This window comes from Strigops habroptila, chromosome 11, assembly GCF_004027225.2.
Source record: "Strigops habroptila isolate Jane chromosome 11, bStrHab1.2.pri, whole genome shotgun sequence".
Lineage (NCBI taxonomy): Eukaryota > Metazoa > Chordata > Aves > Psittaciformes > Psittacidae > Strigops > Strigops habroptila.
Genome location: NC_046360.1, coordinates 16,470,135 through 16,483,277, shown reverse-complemented (window position 1 = coordinate 16,483,277; position 13,143 = coordinate 16,470,135). Strand labels below are relative to the sequence as shown.

Sequence of the window (13,143 nt, the reverse complement as noted above, 5' to 3'; positions counted from 1 at the left end):
TGTGGAGATACTGTATACTGTCCCCTTTGTGTTCAGTGACTCAAACCAGAAAAATTTCCACCAAAATATATCCTTATTCAGAGCACACGTTAGACTCACATAGACACATATGGTTTCAAAACTGGTTTTCACTGCGACATACTGAAAACACAGACATTAGATTGTTACTTCCCTATAGCAGCCACAGGAAATGTCTCCTGGTGTCCCCACCAGCCAGGGGAAGGAAGTAAGTGTCTGATAAGGAAGAGGACATGAAACTTAGACCCACAAATGGTCAGTGAGTGTTAAGCAGGACACGTAGCATTTCAGATCAATTAGAAACAAAAGCTCCCGAGGCACCTGGGTGCACAAATGGGGTAACATCTGTAACTATAAAGTCCATTTACTTTAATAGTAGTGCACTTGCTGTTCTGGACGTAAAGCACATAAAGCCAACATTCAGAATCCCCACGGTCTCAGACAGCTCAGCTTTGGACGTAGAGCTTACCAAAGCTACTGACACATATTAAGTGCATCAAGATGAGCCAAAATCAAACCAGAACAACCTCCAGCCTGGCGAATTACTGTAGCACCAAAAAAACCAGTGAAAATCTGCAAGGATGCCTTCTGAATGGATCCAATTGGAATACTGTCAATGTATTTAAATTAAAAGCAAATAATGAGTTTCATAAAGACCTCCTTTTTCAACCCACTGGGTCGTTAGGGACAGGGAAAGTGGCCCAACAACCCATGGTAAATGAAACAGGATCATTTATGATAAAGAGAACTCAGATATCAAACCGATGTTTAAAGCCTGACTCACTGTACTGGAAAATTCTCCCTCAGCCTGCTTTACTGAGCCTGTTGCAATGGGGGACCATTGGTTCAACCAACTGTTCCAGTCAGATTACAATTCCATTATGCAATTCCTACTCACCATCTTTCGGATAGCTGCATTCGAATGGTTCGCTGCTGTAGATATGAGCTCCAGTGACTCTGCAATAAAGGTAGCAACAGTTATGCACTCTCCAAAATATGTCTGCTAACAACAATTCGGGGTTTTATTTCACCTCCCTGATTAGCGATTTTCCTGCAAAATTCCTGTTGCAAAAGCAAGGACTGTGTATTTTTTCCTTCCATGAAGTAAAAGGAACGCTTTATATACACAATCATTTCTGCGTGTTCAGCTGGCCCATGTGCATGTAAGTGTTTAATCTTTCTCTCCTAGAAGTCTACGCAAGTCAAAGCACACAGCGGCAAAAAACCCAAACACCTTCTGGGAATCAACCTCTAAAAGTTAGCTTAAGTGTCACTTAAGTCTTCATGAACATGTTTTTAAGAGTGTTTTCCCAAAACAGGGCTTCTGTGCTGTAACATGAAATAACATGAACCCTGTTTTGGCCGAGATCACAGACTCCAAGAAGCCAACACAAGTCCATTTCTCAACAGAGTCTAACCTGCTTTCCTGGCAAGCATATACATTTAAGGTCATTATTATTTTCTTCCTCTGGCTATTGCAGAGAAGTCCTCCTGTATCTGTCCTTGGCCATACAATGGATTAAATAAAAATGAGAGATATTCTACCATTACAAACTTCAATATTTTGTCACTGTTTATTTGACAAAGCTCCCTTCATTCCTAGAGCTAACATATTAACTCTTTTTATTCTCTAACAGCATTCAAAATCCCTTTGTGTGATGTTTGGCAATAAATTATTCATTCTAATCTCCATTTCAACCATAGCCCTAGTTGAAAGTATCTGAAGATGTGAAGAAAAAATTCAAAGGTTTTAATTGTGCTTATTACACGGAGAGGAGTTTACATGTACTTTCAGCATCTTTCCTATCTGGAGACTCTTCTGGAAGTTTCTTTAAATAGTCCTTTAGGAGAAGCTCATAACGAGGAATTCTTTGCACTGGTTCAAGCATGTGATGTTGTAATGTCAGGTTTCCACACACCTCCTGTTTCTGTAACAGAGAGAAAACAAGCAAGCACGGAAGAGTTTGTCTTTTTAAGTAGTTAGAGGAGCATAAAACAGCTTCTCAAGCTATCATAGAATCATAGACTCATTCAGGTTGGAAAATACCCTTAAGATCATCAAGTCCAACCATTCCCCAGCACTGCCAAGTCCTAAACTAAGCCATGTCCCCAAGCGCCACATCTACACATCTTTTAAATACTTCCAGGGATGACTTGTGTTTACAGGGACAGCCTGGGCAGCCTGTTCCAACGCCTGACCACCCTTTTGGTGAAGAAATTCTTCCTAATCTCCAGTCTAAACCTCCCCTGGTGCAGCTCGAGGCCGTTTCCTCTTGTCCTGTCACTTGTTCCTTGGGAACAAGCTCTCCTGGCTCCATCCTCCTGTCAGGTAGTTATAGAGAGTGATAAGGTCCCCCTTGAGCCTTCTCTTCTCCAGACTAAACCCCCCCAGGCCCCTCAGCCGATCCACATCACACTTGTGCTCCAGGCCCTGCACCAGCTCCGGTGCCCTTCTCTGGACCCGCTCCAGCACCTCGGTGTCTCTCTTGCAGTGAGGGGCCCCGAAATGAACACAGGGTTCGAGGTGCAGCCTCACCAATGCCCAGCACAGGGGGACAGTCACTGCCCTGGCCCTGCTGCCACACTATTTCTGATACAGGCCAGGATGCTGGTGGCTTCTTGGCTGCCTGGGCACAAGCTGCTCATGTTCAGCTCGATCAATCAGCACTCCCAGGTCCTTTCCCATGAGCAGTTTCCAGCCACTCTTCCCAAGCCTGGAGCGTTGCAGGGGGTTGTTGTGGCCCAAGTGCAGGACCCGGAACTGTGCCTTGTTGAACCTCATACAATTGGCCACAGCCCATTGATGTAGCCTGTCCAGCTGCCCCTGTAGAGCCTCCTGCCCACCAGCAGCTATCAGAGCTGACAGGTTTCATGTGAACCTTAGTCCCATGTCTTGCATTGTCTGCAGAGATGCAACAATTCTTTTTCAGATTTTGCATGCTCCTTCGCAAGCTCAGAAAAACTCTTCCCCTCCATGGCCCTACACAGCATTTTTCCTCCCAAAGACTATGTAAAACCAAAAACCCCACAGGGCTATAGTGCTTGCTAGAGCTTACAGCACAAGCAGCAGACACACTGCTCACATATCACGTCTGGAGAAGGAGCTGCCTCAAATTCTCCTTTTTTTTTTTCTTTCCATTTGACCAAGAAGGGAGGTAGGTTTGATACTGATTACACTAAATACTACCCAGTAAGGCACTGATCTGCTCTGCTTGCAATGGTAGAGTGTTGCAGTGTACTTATTCTTTCTGTGTTTCTCATTTCTCCTCTCCTCTTTTAAATAAAAATGCCCGTTCACTTCATAGGGATCCTATGAAAATAAGTTACTTGCTTTGAAGCACACAGGAAATTTCTGCTATCGATGTAATCTAAACCCTGAATCCCACATCAGTGTGTTAACCACACACACACTCTTCTCCATAGCATTGGTTTTACGTCAGCTCACTAATGCCATGCCTTGGTCTGTTCTACTATAAGCAGCCCCTCAACAACCACATTAATTTCAACATGTTTTTCTCAGAGAAATGTGCTTGCTTCAGGTTTTTGCCGTTTTCCTCATACATATTACAGCCCACGACACCCTGCTGGCTCACCCAATTCCCAAGGCAAAGCCTGCCTTAATGAGTGTCTGACAGAAAAGGAAAAGCTATCTTTCCAGAAATTCAGATGTAAATTTGCTTTTAAAACTCTCTTGTCACAGTGTAGCAGCATGAACAATATTTCTGTTTATAGGAGATGAAGTGAAATTATTGTCTCCCAGTGTTTTACTGTACCACATTTCCCAGAAAACGCAACTGGGATGGAAAGAATCAGAGATTCCAGGAAGAACTAAAAGGAGCATGGAACAGCACTACTGCATGTTAGTGCTTGGTTTATACTCCCAGTCCACTTACTATAACCTTCTCCATTGCCTTTTTATTCCAGCAATTGGATGAACCTTAACACTGAAGAGCAATAGAGAAGCAGAGGAGGAAGTCACATCCAGGCTCACATCAGTTGTATTCACATGCCAAATGTATCCCTACCTAAAAAGTCAGCAGTGACAAAATAAACTGTTCAAAATAGGAAAAGTTTAATGCTATGCAATTTTTTAAAGCTTAGAGAGTTCACACTGCAATTCACTGTTCCATTAACAGCTTAGGTGGACAGTTTGTTACTGAAGGACCACAACAGACTTCAGCTGGTATTTTGAAAAGTAATAGTGACTTTTGATAGCACAGAGACAGGCCAGATGAGTGAACTAAGTATTCCTGGTCAAATCTTTGCCTCCTGCAGGTACGGTCATCGACAGAAGCAAAAGCTGCTTTGATGTTGCCACTAAAATAACACAGTGAAATCCTGCCGTCAGTGGGGTTCAGAACGGCACCTTCCACATGCACTGCCTGCTCTCACACTGCCTCACAAAGTCTATCTCAAGCAACAGCAGAAATGGCCACGGTCTCAGGCAGCTGCAGACTGACATGTCTTGTGTTGGTAGCTTGGTGGTGAGAGAAGACAGGGTGGGGAGACACCAAGCTGGGTTCAGACAGAACAAGGTTAAGAAAGGGCCATGTGGAGAGAGAGTCTGGTAGGAGAGGACCTTCCCCAGTCCCTGCTCCTCCAAGCCCTGACCCTCCGTGCAGGGCCTCTCTCCCTGCTGCTGGGGATTACTTGATTCCCGACAGCTGGCCCAGTCACAATCCTCCCATTGAGGGCAGGCAGCTGTGCTCCCTCCTCAGCTTAACCCACTCCCTGCCAGCTCACCCTTCCCAAAGGATGGTATCTGCTTTCCCAGCACAGGCAGAGAGATGCTTGCAAGTGTACTGGAGCCTGCTGCATCCCTTCAGCTGGCCCTGGGCCTGAGGGTAGAGAGAGGTTTCACAGATACACCAGCATCAGCAGAGCTCTTCCTCCCTCCCCACACAGCTTTTTGCGTATGTAATTAAGAGAAAACACATGAAAATATGTGATAAGCATCTTCCTGCAGAGCTGTGAGCCCCAAGAGCTGCATGCCACTTCCTGAGCCTCGCAAAAACCAGACCAGCAGATGCTGCTGGTGACACACTGGCACCCAAACACACACACCTCAGAATGAAAACATATTTATTAAAAAGTAATTAAAATTAGTGATGAGGAAAAGAAATCAAAAAGCATTTATAAATGGACATGTTCGCAGTCAGAACTGCCGTGCCAGGCGCGAGGTTTTGTTCTGTGCCTTCTGGTACTCCTCTTAAATATGTGAACAGAAAAAAAAGCTACCTATGTGAAAAATGCATGTCACACAGCAAAAAGAGAAAAAAAGGCTAAAAATGATGTATTTTTAGTATTAGAGCAGTGTTATCTTGTATCTAAACACTGTGTGTCACATACTGGGAAAAAAAATAACTCACACAAATAAATGAGGATCTCCATATTATGCCAATTAACAACATACCTGTATGTTCTGAACAACATCTTTGAATGGAGAGGACCTCTGCATACATGTGTTCACCATGTCCATTGCCCTGTCAAAGTTCTTTACATACTCTCCATACATCTTCAGAAAAGGAGCAAGTTTCTGTAGGATATCTCCAAGCCGTGGGTTGACGTTCCTATGGGAAAGCAACAGGTAAGCACTGAAATCTCTGGAAATCAGTACTATCTTCAGAGAAAAACCGCAACTGCATGACTGTAACAGTTGTCTCCCACACGCACAAGCACTTACACACATATGCAATAAGATATTTCAGGATAAATTTAAAGTAATCTATGTGGTACCCTAGATGAAATGCCCAACATTAATCTAGATGTACAGACGTTCTGCCCCCAGTGTCACTCTTGTAAGTGAAGATCAAATTCAAACTGACCACACATTGTTAAAGAGACTTCTATACATCTCTGCTGTCCAGCACAAAATCCTGCAGGAAACTTTCACTTCATTAAAATCATCTGTTCCACCACAGCCAAACATCTGAAGAGGTTTTAATACAGAGAGATCACTCGGTGCAGCCAGGCAGTCCCAGAGACATCTGTCTCCTCCAAATTCACAGCTGGGCAGAGTGCCAGCCATTTCTCCCCCAGCTTTCTTCTCCTGCTGAAATCTTCAGCTATCAAACAAGCTTCTGCCCTTTCTGACTTTCAGACTCTGCAGTTTCCCTTCCCTTTATTACAGCTGTACCTGTAAGTGCCAAGTCAGGTCCAAGGGTGCTGATACTCACTAACTCCTTCTGGTCTTCGATGAGCTATATGAAGACTGGCCTCAGTCAAGAGAGATGTGAACTCTGGTCTTGTCTTCATCAGTCAGGGTACTTGGAAAGGTGCAGCACTATCTGAAACTTTCACTGCAGGGCACTATGCAGTCAATGTGTCATCTCAAATCAAGTTTCCTACATCTGCCTTACAATTAATGTTTCTACCCATTGCTGCATTTCTGCCTTATCTACAACTTTCTGCAGTTGACAAATTTTAATTGGTATTTGACCTTTCCTACTCATTGAAAAACAAAAACAAACTCCAAATTAAAAAAAAAAACCAAAACCAAAACCCAAAAAAACAACAAAACCCTCAAGCCTCAACAAACAAAATCCCCCACAAAAAGACCCCAAAGGAACAAAATCAACCAAACAAAAACCAACCCAAAAACTTGAACTGCACCTATTCTCTTAAAGAAAGCAGGTATACACTGTAACCAACAGTATTTATTATCTCCTAGAACAAAAGGCCAACAAATTCTGGGGTAAAAACTTGCACAACGCTGTGGTGCTCAACAACAGAAGTGGTTGTGTAACAACATAAGCAGATTTATAGATATGAAGTCATCCATCTCATCTGTCAAGATTTTCCACTGGTTGACTGCTATAATGCTAATTCTAACATTTAATTTTATATAACCACAACAAAACTCAAAAAACCCCACAAAGTGGCTGTTTCTGGTGACACCTCCAAAATGTCACGCGAGCCTGGACTGTGACATGACAATGCATTTTCCTTCTTTGAGAACTGAGGTTCTTTAACACCTCAGAGTGGGGCCGAAATACTTTATCTATTGGAGCCAAAAGAAGCAATTTCCTTCCTTCCCCAATACTGCAATTCCACAGTACTGCATTAACAGGAGAGTGGCAGTACATTAAGGAAAACAGCTCTGGCAATACTTTGGACTGAAAAAATTCTCACAATGTACTCTGGAAATTTTGAGGGCTCAAGTCTATTTCGGAAGTCAGAAATGCTTCAGGGATTGCAGACTAATGTATTAAATAACAATTGAGCTTCTGCATTAAACAATTAAAAATCTGGAATGAGATGAGGCCTTATGGTTGCTCTGGTTTCTTGAAAATGCATTTTTAAAACAACTGTAATGACAGTTACCCACCATTCTTGTGTAATTCTTGTTTTGAGCTCAGGAAGAAGAAATTGTCCATGGAAACAATAGATGGAAGAAATATTTGAAAAGATGCCCGTGATCACTTCAGATGAGATACCTGCTTCTGACAACTTAGTGCAAAAAACCTGCGTAAGACAACAAGACAGTACCAACATATATTTACAAAAACCAATCCTGGACACACTGGCTTTAGATTGCAGTATTACAAAGCTGACTGCCTTAGAAGAGAGCTACAACTTTTGACTTCTGGTAGTCATTCCTTGAGGTCTTTCAGAGGGTTCAGAAAATGTAAGCCCACTGTCAAGTAGGGTTAGATTTGTGACTATGGGCCATAGCCATACGGGTATGGCAAAAAGACTGGAGCTAACAAGAAGATTGGGCATCTTGTACTTAGGAGTGCCAGTTGCAAAGAACAACCAGTCCCTGAAGAGGACTTACTCCTATTTCTGTGAAGCAAAATAAACTATGTGATTATTTTGTTTCTCTGTGTACTGAACAACAGGGAAAGACACCCATGACTTCTAAGGTCCTGAAACAGTCTCTGCTTATCCAAAGCAAACATTCGAAAGTCTTCCACAGAGGTCCTAGAGTCAGAGGGCAGAGGGCTCTGCAAGTTTTACAGCTTCTAACAAGATTTCTAGCAAGGTGACAATTTTCTCCCTGCCCTGGTTTTAACAAGCACTTTATTAGCAATGTGACTCATCCTCATCTTTCTCTTTTCCTGCACATTCAGATTTGGTTTTTTAATTTGAGCTAATTATAGAAATGCCTGAACTCTGCAAACTCGCCTTGGTGTTTATGCAGAAGAAAGTTCAGGCTCATCACGTCAGCTTTACTTTATCCCCATGTGTAAACATGATGGACAACAATTATGAAACACAGTGGGTAAAAAAACCCTCTAATTTCTGTGAGCCTGGGACTTACCCATGTGGCCTGATTTTAGTAAAACTCAAACTTCTTGCACATTACAGAGCAATCACTGATTTCATAATTTCTCAGTGCCTCCATTGTCCCTGAGGTTTCCTCTCCATGTATGCCCAGGGAATAACCAAATGTTGATGGTATCTGTATCTTGGGCTGCTGCTTTCCCATTCTTCTTTCCAACATCCTAATCCTTAGGTTCCAGCTCTGGAATCTCCCTTGCCAAAAGCTCACCTCTGGGACCCATGGCACACAGCCTGGCAAGCAAACTCCATCTCCCACCTATAAACAGGGGTTTCACCTTATTGGGCTATAGGTTAGGGGATGAACAGGAGACATTCTTGCTGCTCACAGAAAAGAAAGCAGAGTTTATTCAAAATCAAATTACCTGGTCCAACAGATGGAGTCTTTTAACATACGCTTCTTCTGTATGGAGCAGTTCATTTGCGATATTGAATAGCTTTTGGGGTTCTGTACACTGAAAGAAAAAGTCACAAATAACACAATCTATCTGCACCTAAGTTTCATCAACTCTTCTCTTTTCCATTTTTTCAATGGGCCAGATTCCCTGCCAGCAGAGAAGCCTGAAGTGAAGGATGGTAATACATTTCAGAGTCTGCTCTGAAATGCTCGGCATCCGTCATCAAAGGATCAGTTTGCTCCAGAGACATTTTTAGAGCTATTTTCTGAAAGAACAATTAGTAATGCAGTCAACGGCTGATCAGCATATCACTTAAGTTCATTATGATTTCTGTAAGGAAACCAAAAACATCCTCCAAATCTGGAAATAAGTCTATATTTGCTTACTAAGGCACTAGACTATAAATCCACTGTTCTCCTTTTTTGGTTCAGGTCCTGTGACTAAAAAGAAAACTAGAAACCAGACCAGTTTGGGCACAGGTCTTTCTCCCTGGCCAGCACAGCACTATTCTCCATGGCATATTTCTGAGATTTTTGCACAGCTTTAAAGACCAGCCTATTCCCTGGAAAGAATTTTCAGCAACGGAACCTGAGTCACTCCGTGAAGTCTTTCATTAAACTCCTTTAAAAAAATAAATAAGAAAGGATTAATTAAAAAACCTGAATGCAGTTATAAAGCACTGACTTTATTCATGATTTACCCAAAAGCTATGCAGACTCTTTGCTCTTCAAGTGCTTAAAATACTCAAATTATTAGGATACAGGCTTTAGCTTTCTGACACTCTCTAGATACCTTTCTAAGGGCGCAGGTTTTCAACGCCATGCTTACATATTACCAAACCAGTCAGAGCTGAGGGCTGGCTGTTCTGTGTTCAGGAATACAAACATCTAAAAGGGGCAGCAAGGATGATCAAAGTAGGGAAATTCTACTAGGCTGGATCCACAAAAAAAAACAACTGCCATGAAGGTAAGAGAGATGTATAAATGATTAACGGAACAGAGAGCAACAACTGAGTGCAATTATTCACTATTTCTTCCACAAGAAAACTAAAGGGCATCAAATAAAATTACCAAGGTGCTGCTTAAAGACCAAGAGCCACTTCCTCAAGCAAGATATCGCTGCAGACAAGCAGGTTCACAAAAGGACTGGACAAATCCATGGAGCAGAAGTCCAGCTGAAGTCTGTTAAACACACAGGGCTGTTTCCAGTTCGGGAAGCACCTGGGCCTCTCACCAGGAGCAGAGCTTTCCATCCCAAATGCCTATCTCTGTGTGCTTGCCAGCACTTGTGTCAGGCACTTCTAGACATAACCCTGAAGGCCACGACCAGATTGCTAGAAAACGTCAACTGAATGCTCTCTTTGAGCTTCTTCAACATCACTTTATTGTGTTTCCAAACACAGCTGACAAGAAAAAATTAAAGTAACACCCCTATCGCCTTACCCCCCTTTAGGCAAACTGCAATACAACTTAAAAGAGCTCCAGGACTCTTCAAAGCTAACCAAGAATTCGAACAAACCAGACCCACAGTTATCCTACATGAAATGAGACACCACTTAGCATGAACTACCCACAGTTCCATGATGTAAGTATTAATTGTAGGAAGGTGAACAGCTTTTCCGGGTTTAAAAGCACATCGGTCTTCCTTTAAAGCAATCCCTCTCTTCCTAGGCACAAACCTGGAGATGGGCAACCATGCCAGGAATAAAGCTTTGGCACATACTCTGCTTACCCCACTACTCACATTATTTCAAGCAAATTCAAATACTGTCTTAAGATATCCTAGCAATGTACAGAACATCCTGCTCCATTCATTCATGTGATATATATTAATATTTAGGGGAAAAGAAAAAGAAAAAACCCACAACATTACAGCTCAGAATGAAATGCACTGCTGGACATTCAAATTCCAGTAACTACGAGAATCTCTCACTGAGAAAGAATTTACCTGCCAGTTCTGCAGGGCCCAGAAAAGAGCCTGAATGAAAGACACTGATGGAACAGGCTGGCATGCCAGCTGCCAACAGCATCTTTTGAGCTTTTTGAATTCAGAATTTGAAAAATCATTATTTCCAAGCAAACACGTTTGTTCTCAGAAGTAAATCTTCACAGCGCAGCCACTCTCTAACCTCTGGACCTTCACCATCTGCAATTAAGTTTTTATTTCCAAAAAAACCTTGCTGACATCTGCTTAAATACCAAACAGCAGCTAAACAGGCTCTCAGCTTGAGCTCAATTCTAAAGAGCGACTCTGTCTGCAGTTGCTGTCTCTACTAGGGGCAGTGAGCTGTTTCTCAGACTACTTTGCAACATATTTGCTTTTCAATGGACAAAACGTTTTAAATGAAACAGTAGATAAATGAACGTGATGCAGTCCCATTCTTTTAATGTTGTTTTGTGCCATGGCAGGACAGCTTCAACAAAGCCTGAGCCACAGTTCAGTTCACTATGAATGAGGTATTTCATGGTCTGTGTTTCTAAAGTAAAAGTAAAACACATTTGCAAACTCAAACGTGGATTATATTCTGCTCTGCCCAATGCACTTGCTAACTGACCTCTCAGCACAGCCATAGTATATTCTGACTGTCCTCCACAGTCACACATCCCAACCGGACATCTACTGCAGAGCCTTGTCAAAATTGTTTCGCTGCTGAGGTCAGAAGAAAGATGAGAAAAGGGAAGCAGGAGGTGTTGACACAGACATGAGCTGGCTTCAGCGTGTGCTTGAGCCCAGAACCCTCCCGTGTGCTGGGCTGCACTCCCAGACTGTGAGCAGCAGGTCGAGGGAGGGGATTCTCCCCCTCTGCTGCGCTCTGGGGAGACCCCCCCCTGCAGTCCTGATCCAGCTCTGGGGCAGCAGCAGAAGAGGGACGTGGAGCTGCTGGAGCGAGTCCAGAGGAGGCCACAGAGCTGCTGTGATGGCTGGAGCAGCTCTGCTCTGGAGCCAGGCTGAGGGAGCTGGGCTGGGTCAGCCTGGAGAAGAGAAGGCTCTGGGAAGACCTTATTGTGGCCTTTTAAAAGAGGCCTATAAGAAAGATGGGGAGAGACTTTTCAGCAGGGCCTGTTGTGACAGGATGAGGGGTGATGGTTTGTAACTAAAAGAGGGGAGATTCAGGCTGGACATGAGGAAAAAAATCTTTACAATGAGGGTGGTAAAATCCTGGCATAGGTTGCCCAAAGAGGTGGTGGCTGCACCATTCCTGGACATATTCAAGTCCAGGCTGGATGTGTTCTGGGCAACATGATCTAGTTGAAGATGTCCCTGCTCATTGCAGGAGGGTTGGACTAGATGAGCTTTGAGGGTCCCTTCCAACCCAAACTGTTCTATGATCCTATTCTATGACTTCACGCCACAGAAAGCTCACTCCATGGCTCAAAGCAACAAGACGCTCTTTCACTTCTTTGTGGAAGGTTCAAAAATTCATTTCCAGCTGTTACTGTCCATAAGACATTTTAAAGAAAAAGGAAACACCAGCCTGAAAACAAACAGAACCAACTTCTCTCAAAGGTCAGATACACACCAATGGTGGGAACGCATCTGCACCTCAAATACCGCAGTCACAGACACAGATTAGGGTGCAGCACATGCTGAGCAGACTTGTGCTGTCAAGTGCCCACAAGTGCATCGCTGCTTCCTGCGATCCTACTCACCTTCACGGCTGATCCCGCTGAGCACACCCAGGCCACAGAGCCCTGGATGCAGAGACCGACCCATCTGTCCTGAAAAGCAAACTGGAAATGAATATTTAAAGTAAAAAATGAGGGCTTGATAGGAGAAAACTTGAGCAATACCCTGCAGCAACCAGTGTTCATACAACTGGTTGTGCACATCCACATTCAGTATTCAGTTAGCACCTCTGTCACAAGGGGCTTCCAAAGAATCCTGCAGGAAAGCTGCTGGGATACAGCTCAGGCTAAAATAACATACAGTTATGCTTTAAAACCCCACTAGCCATACCTACAAAGAACACAGAAAGTCCTAGAAAGATGACAGAAAACTTCCTACTCAAAAATGCTGAAAACAATATGGAAAAGTTATCCTGTGCTTGGTGATCATCTTTGTTGTATTGAGATCTCATTTTCCTTAGGATATTTTAAGAAAAGATGATGAGAACATATCTAATTTTTCTTAGCCAGCATTATGACTGGTTAAAACATTGACTTACGCAATTTTTTCTCAGCATGGAGATAATACATGGAGATAATCCTACCCAAAGGTCTGACTTGCAGGTCTGGAGGCCAACTTTTCCAGCACAAACAGGACAATGAAATCAGAAGTCAAACTCCAGCCATGTCCAGGCAGAATGTAAGCACGTGTCAGGGACTGTGTAAGGCCCATGTGGGACTTCATTATTACTATTTGGCACAGCAGGAAGCAGGACAGATGGAGAAAAGCATTTTTTAGTGATTACTAATGAGCACATATTACTTTTAGTGAAAAATAT

General features: G+C 43.1%; 1 protein-coding gene across 12 annotated transcripts in view; it reads right to left on the bottom strand.

Annotated features, from left to right (window-relative positions):
- FGD3 (FYVE, RhoGEF and PH domain containing 3) overlaps positions 1 to 13,143 on the bottom strand; it is a 121,775-nt gene that overhangs the window by 31,244 nt on the left and 77,388 nt on the right. For all 12 annotated transcript variants that reach the window (XM_030500868.2, XM_030500869.1, XM_030500870.1 and 9 more), the window contains 5 exons: positions 8,667 to 8,756; positions 7,346 to 7,482; positions 5,432 to 5,588; positions 1,808 to 1,946; positions 917 to 975 (listed from right to left, as the gene is read on the bottom strand). In XM_030500868.2, coding sequence (XP_030356728.1) covers positions 917 to 975; positions 1,808 to 1,946; positions 5,432 to 5,588; positions 7,346 to 7,482; positions 8,667 to 8,756 — 582 coding nt within the window. The remainder of the gene's footprint in view (positions 1 to 916; positions 976 to 1,807; positions 1,947 to 5,431; positions 5,589 to 7,345; positions 7,483 to 8,666; positions 8,757 to 13,143) is intronic.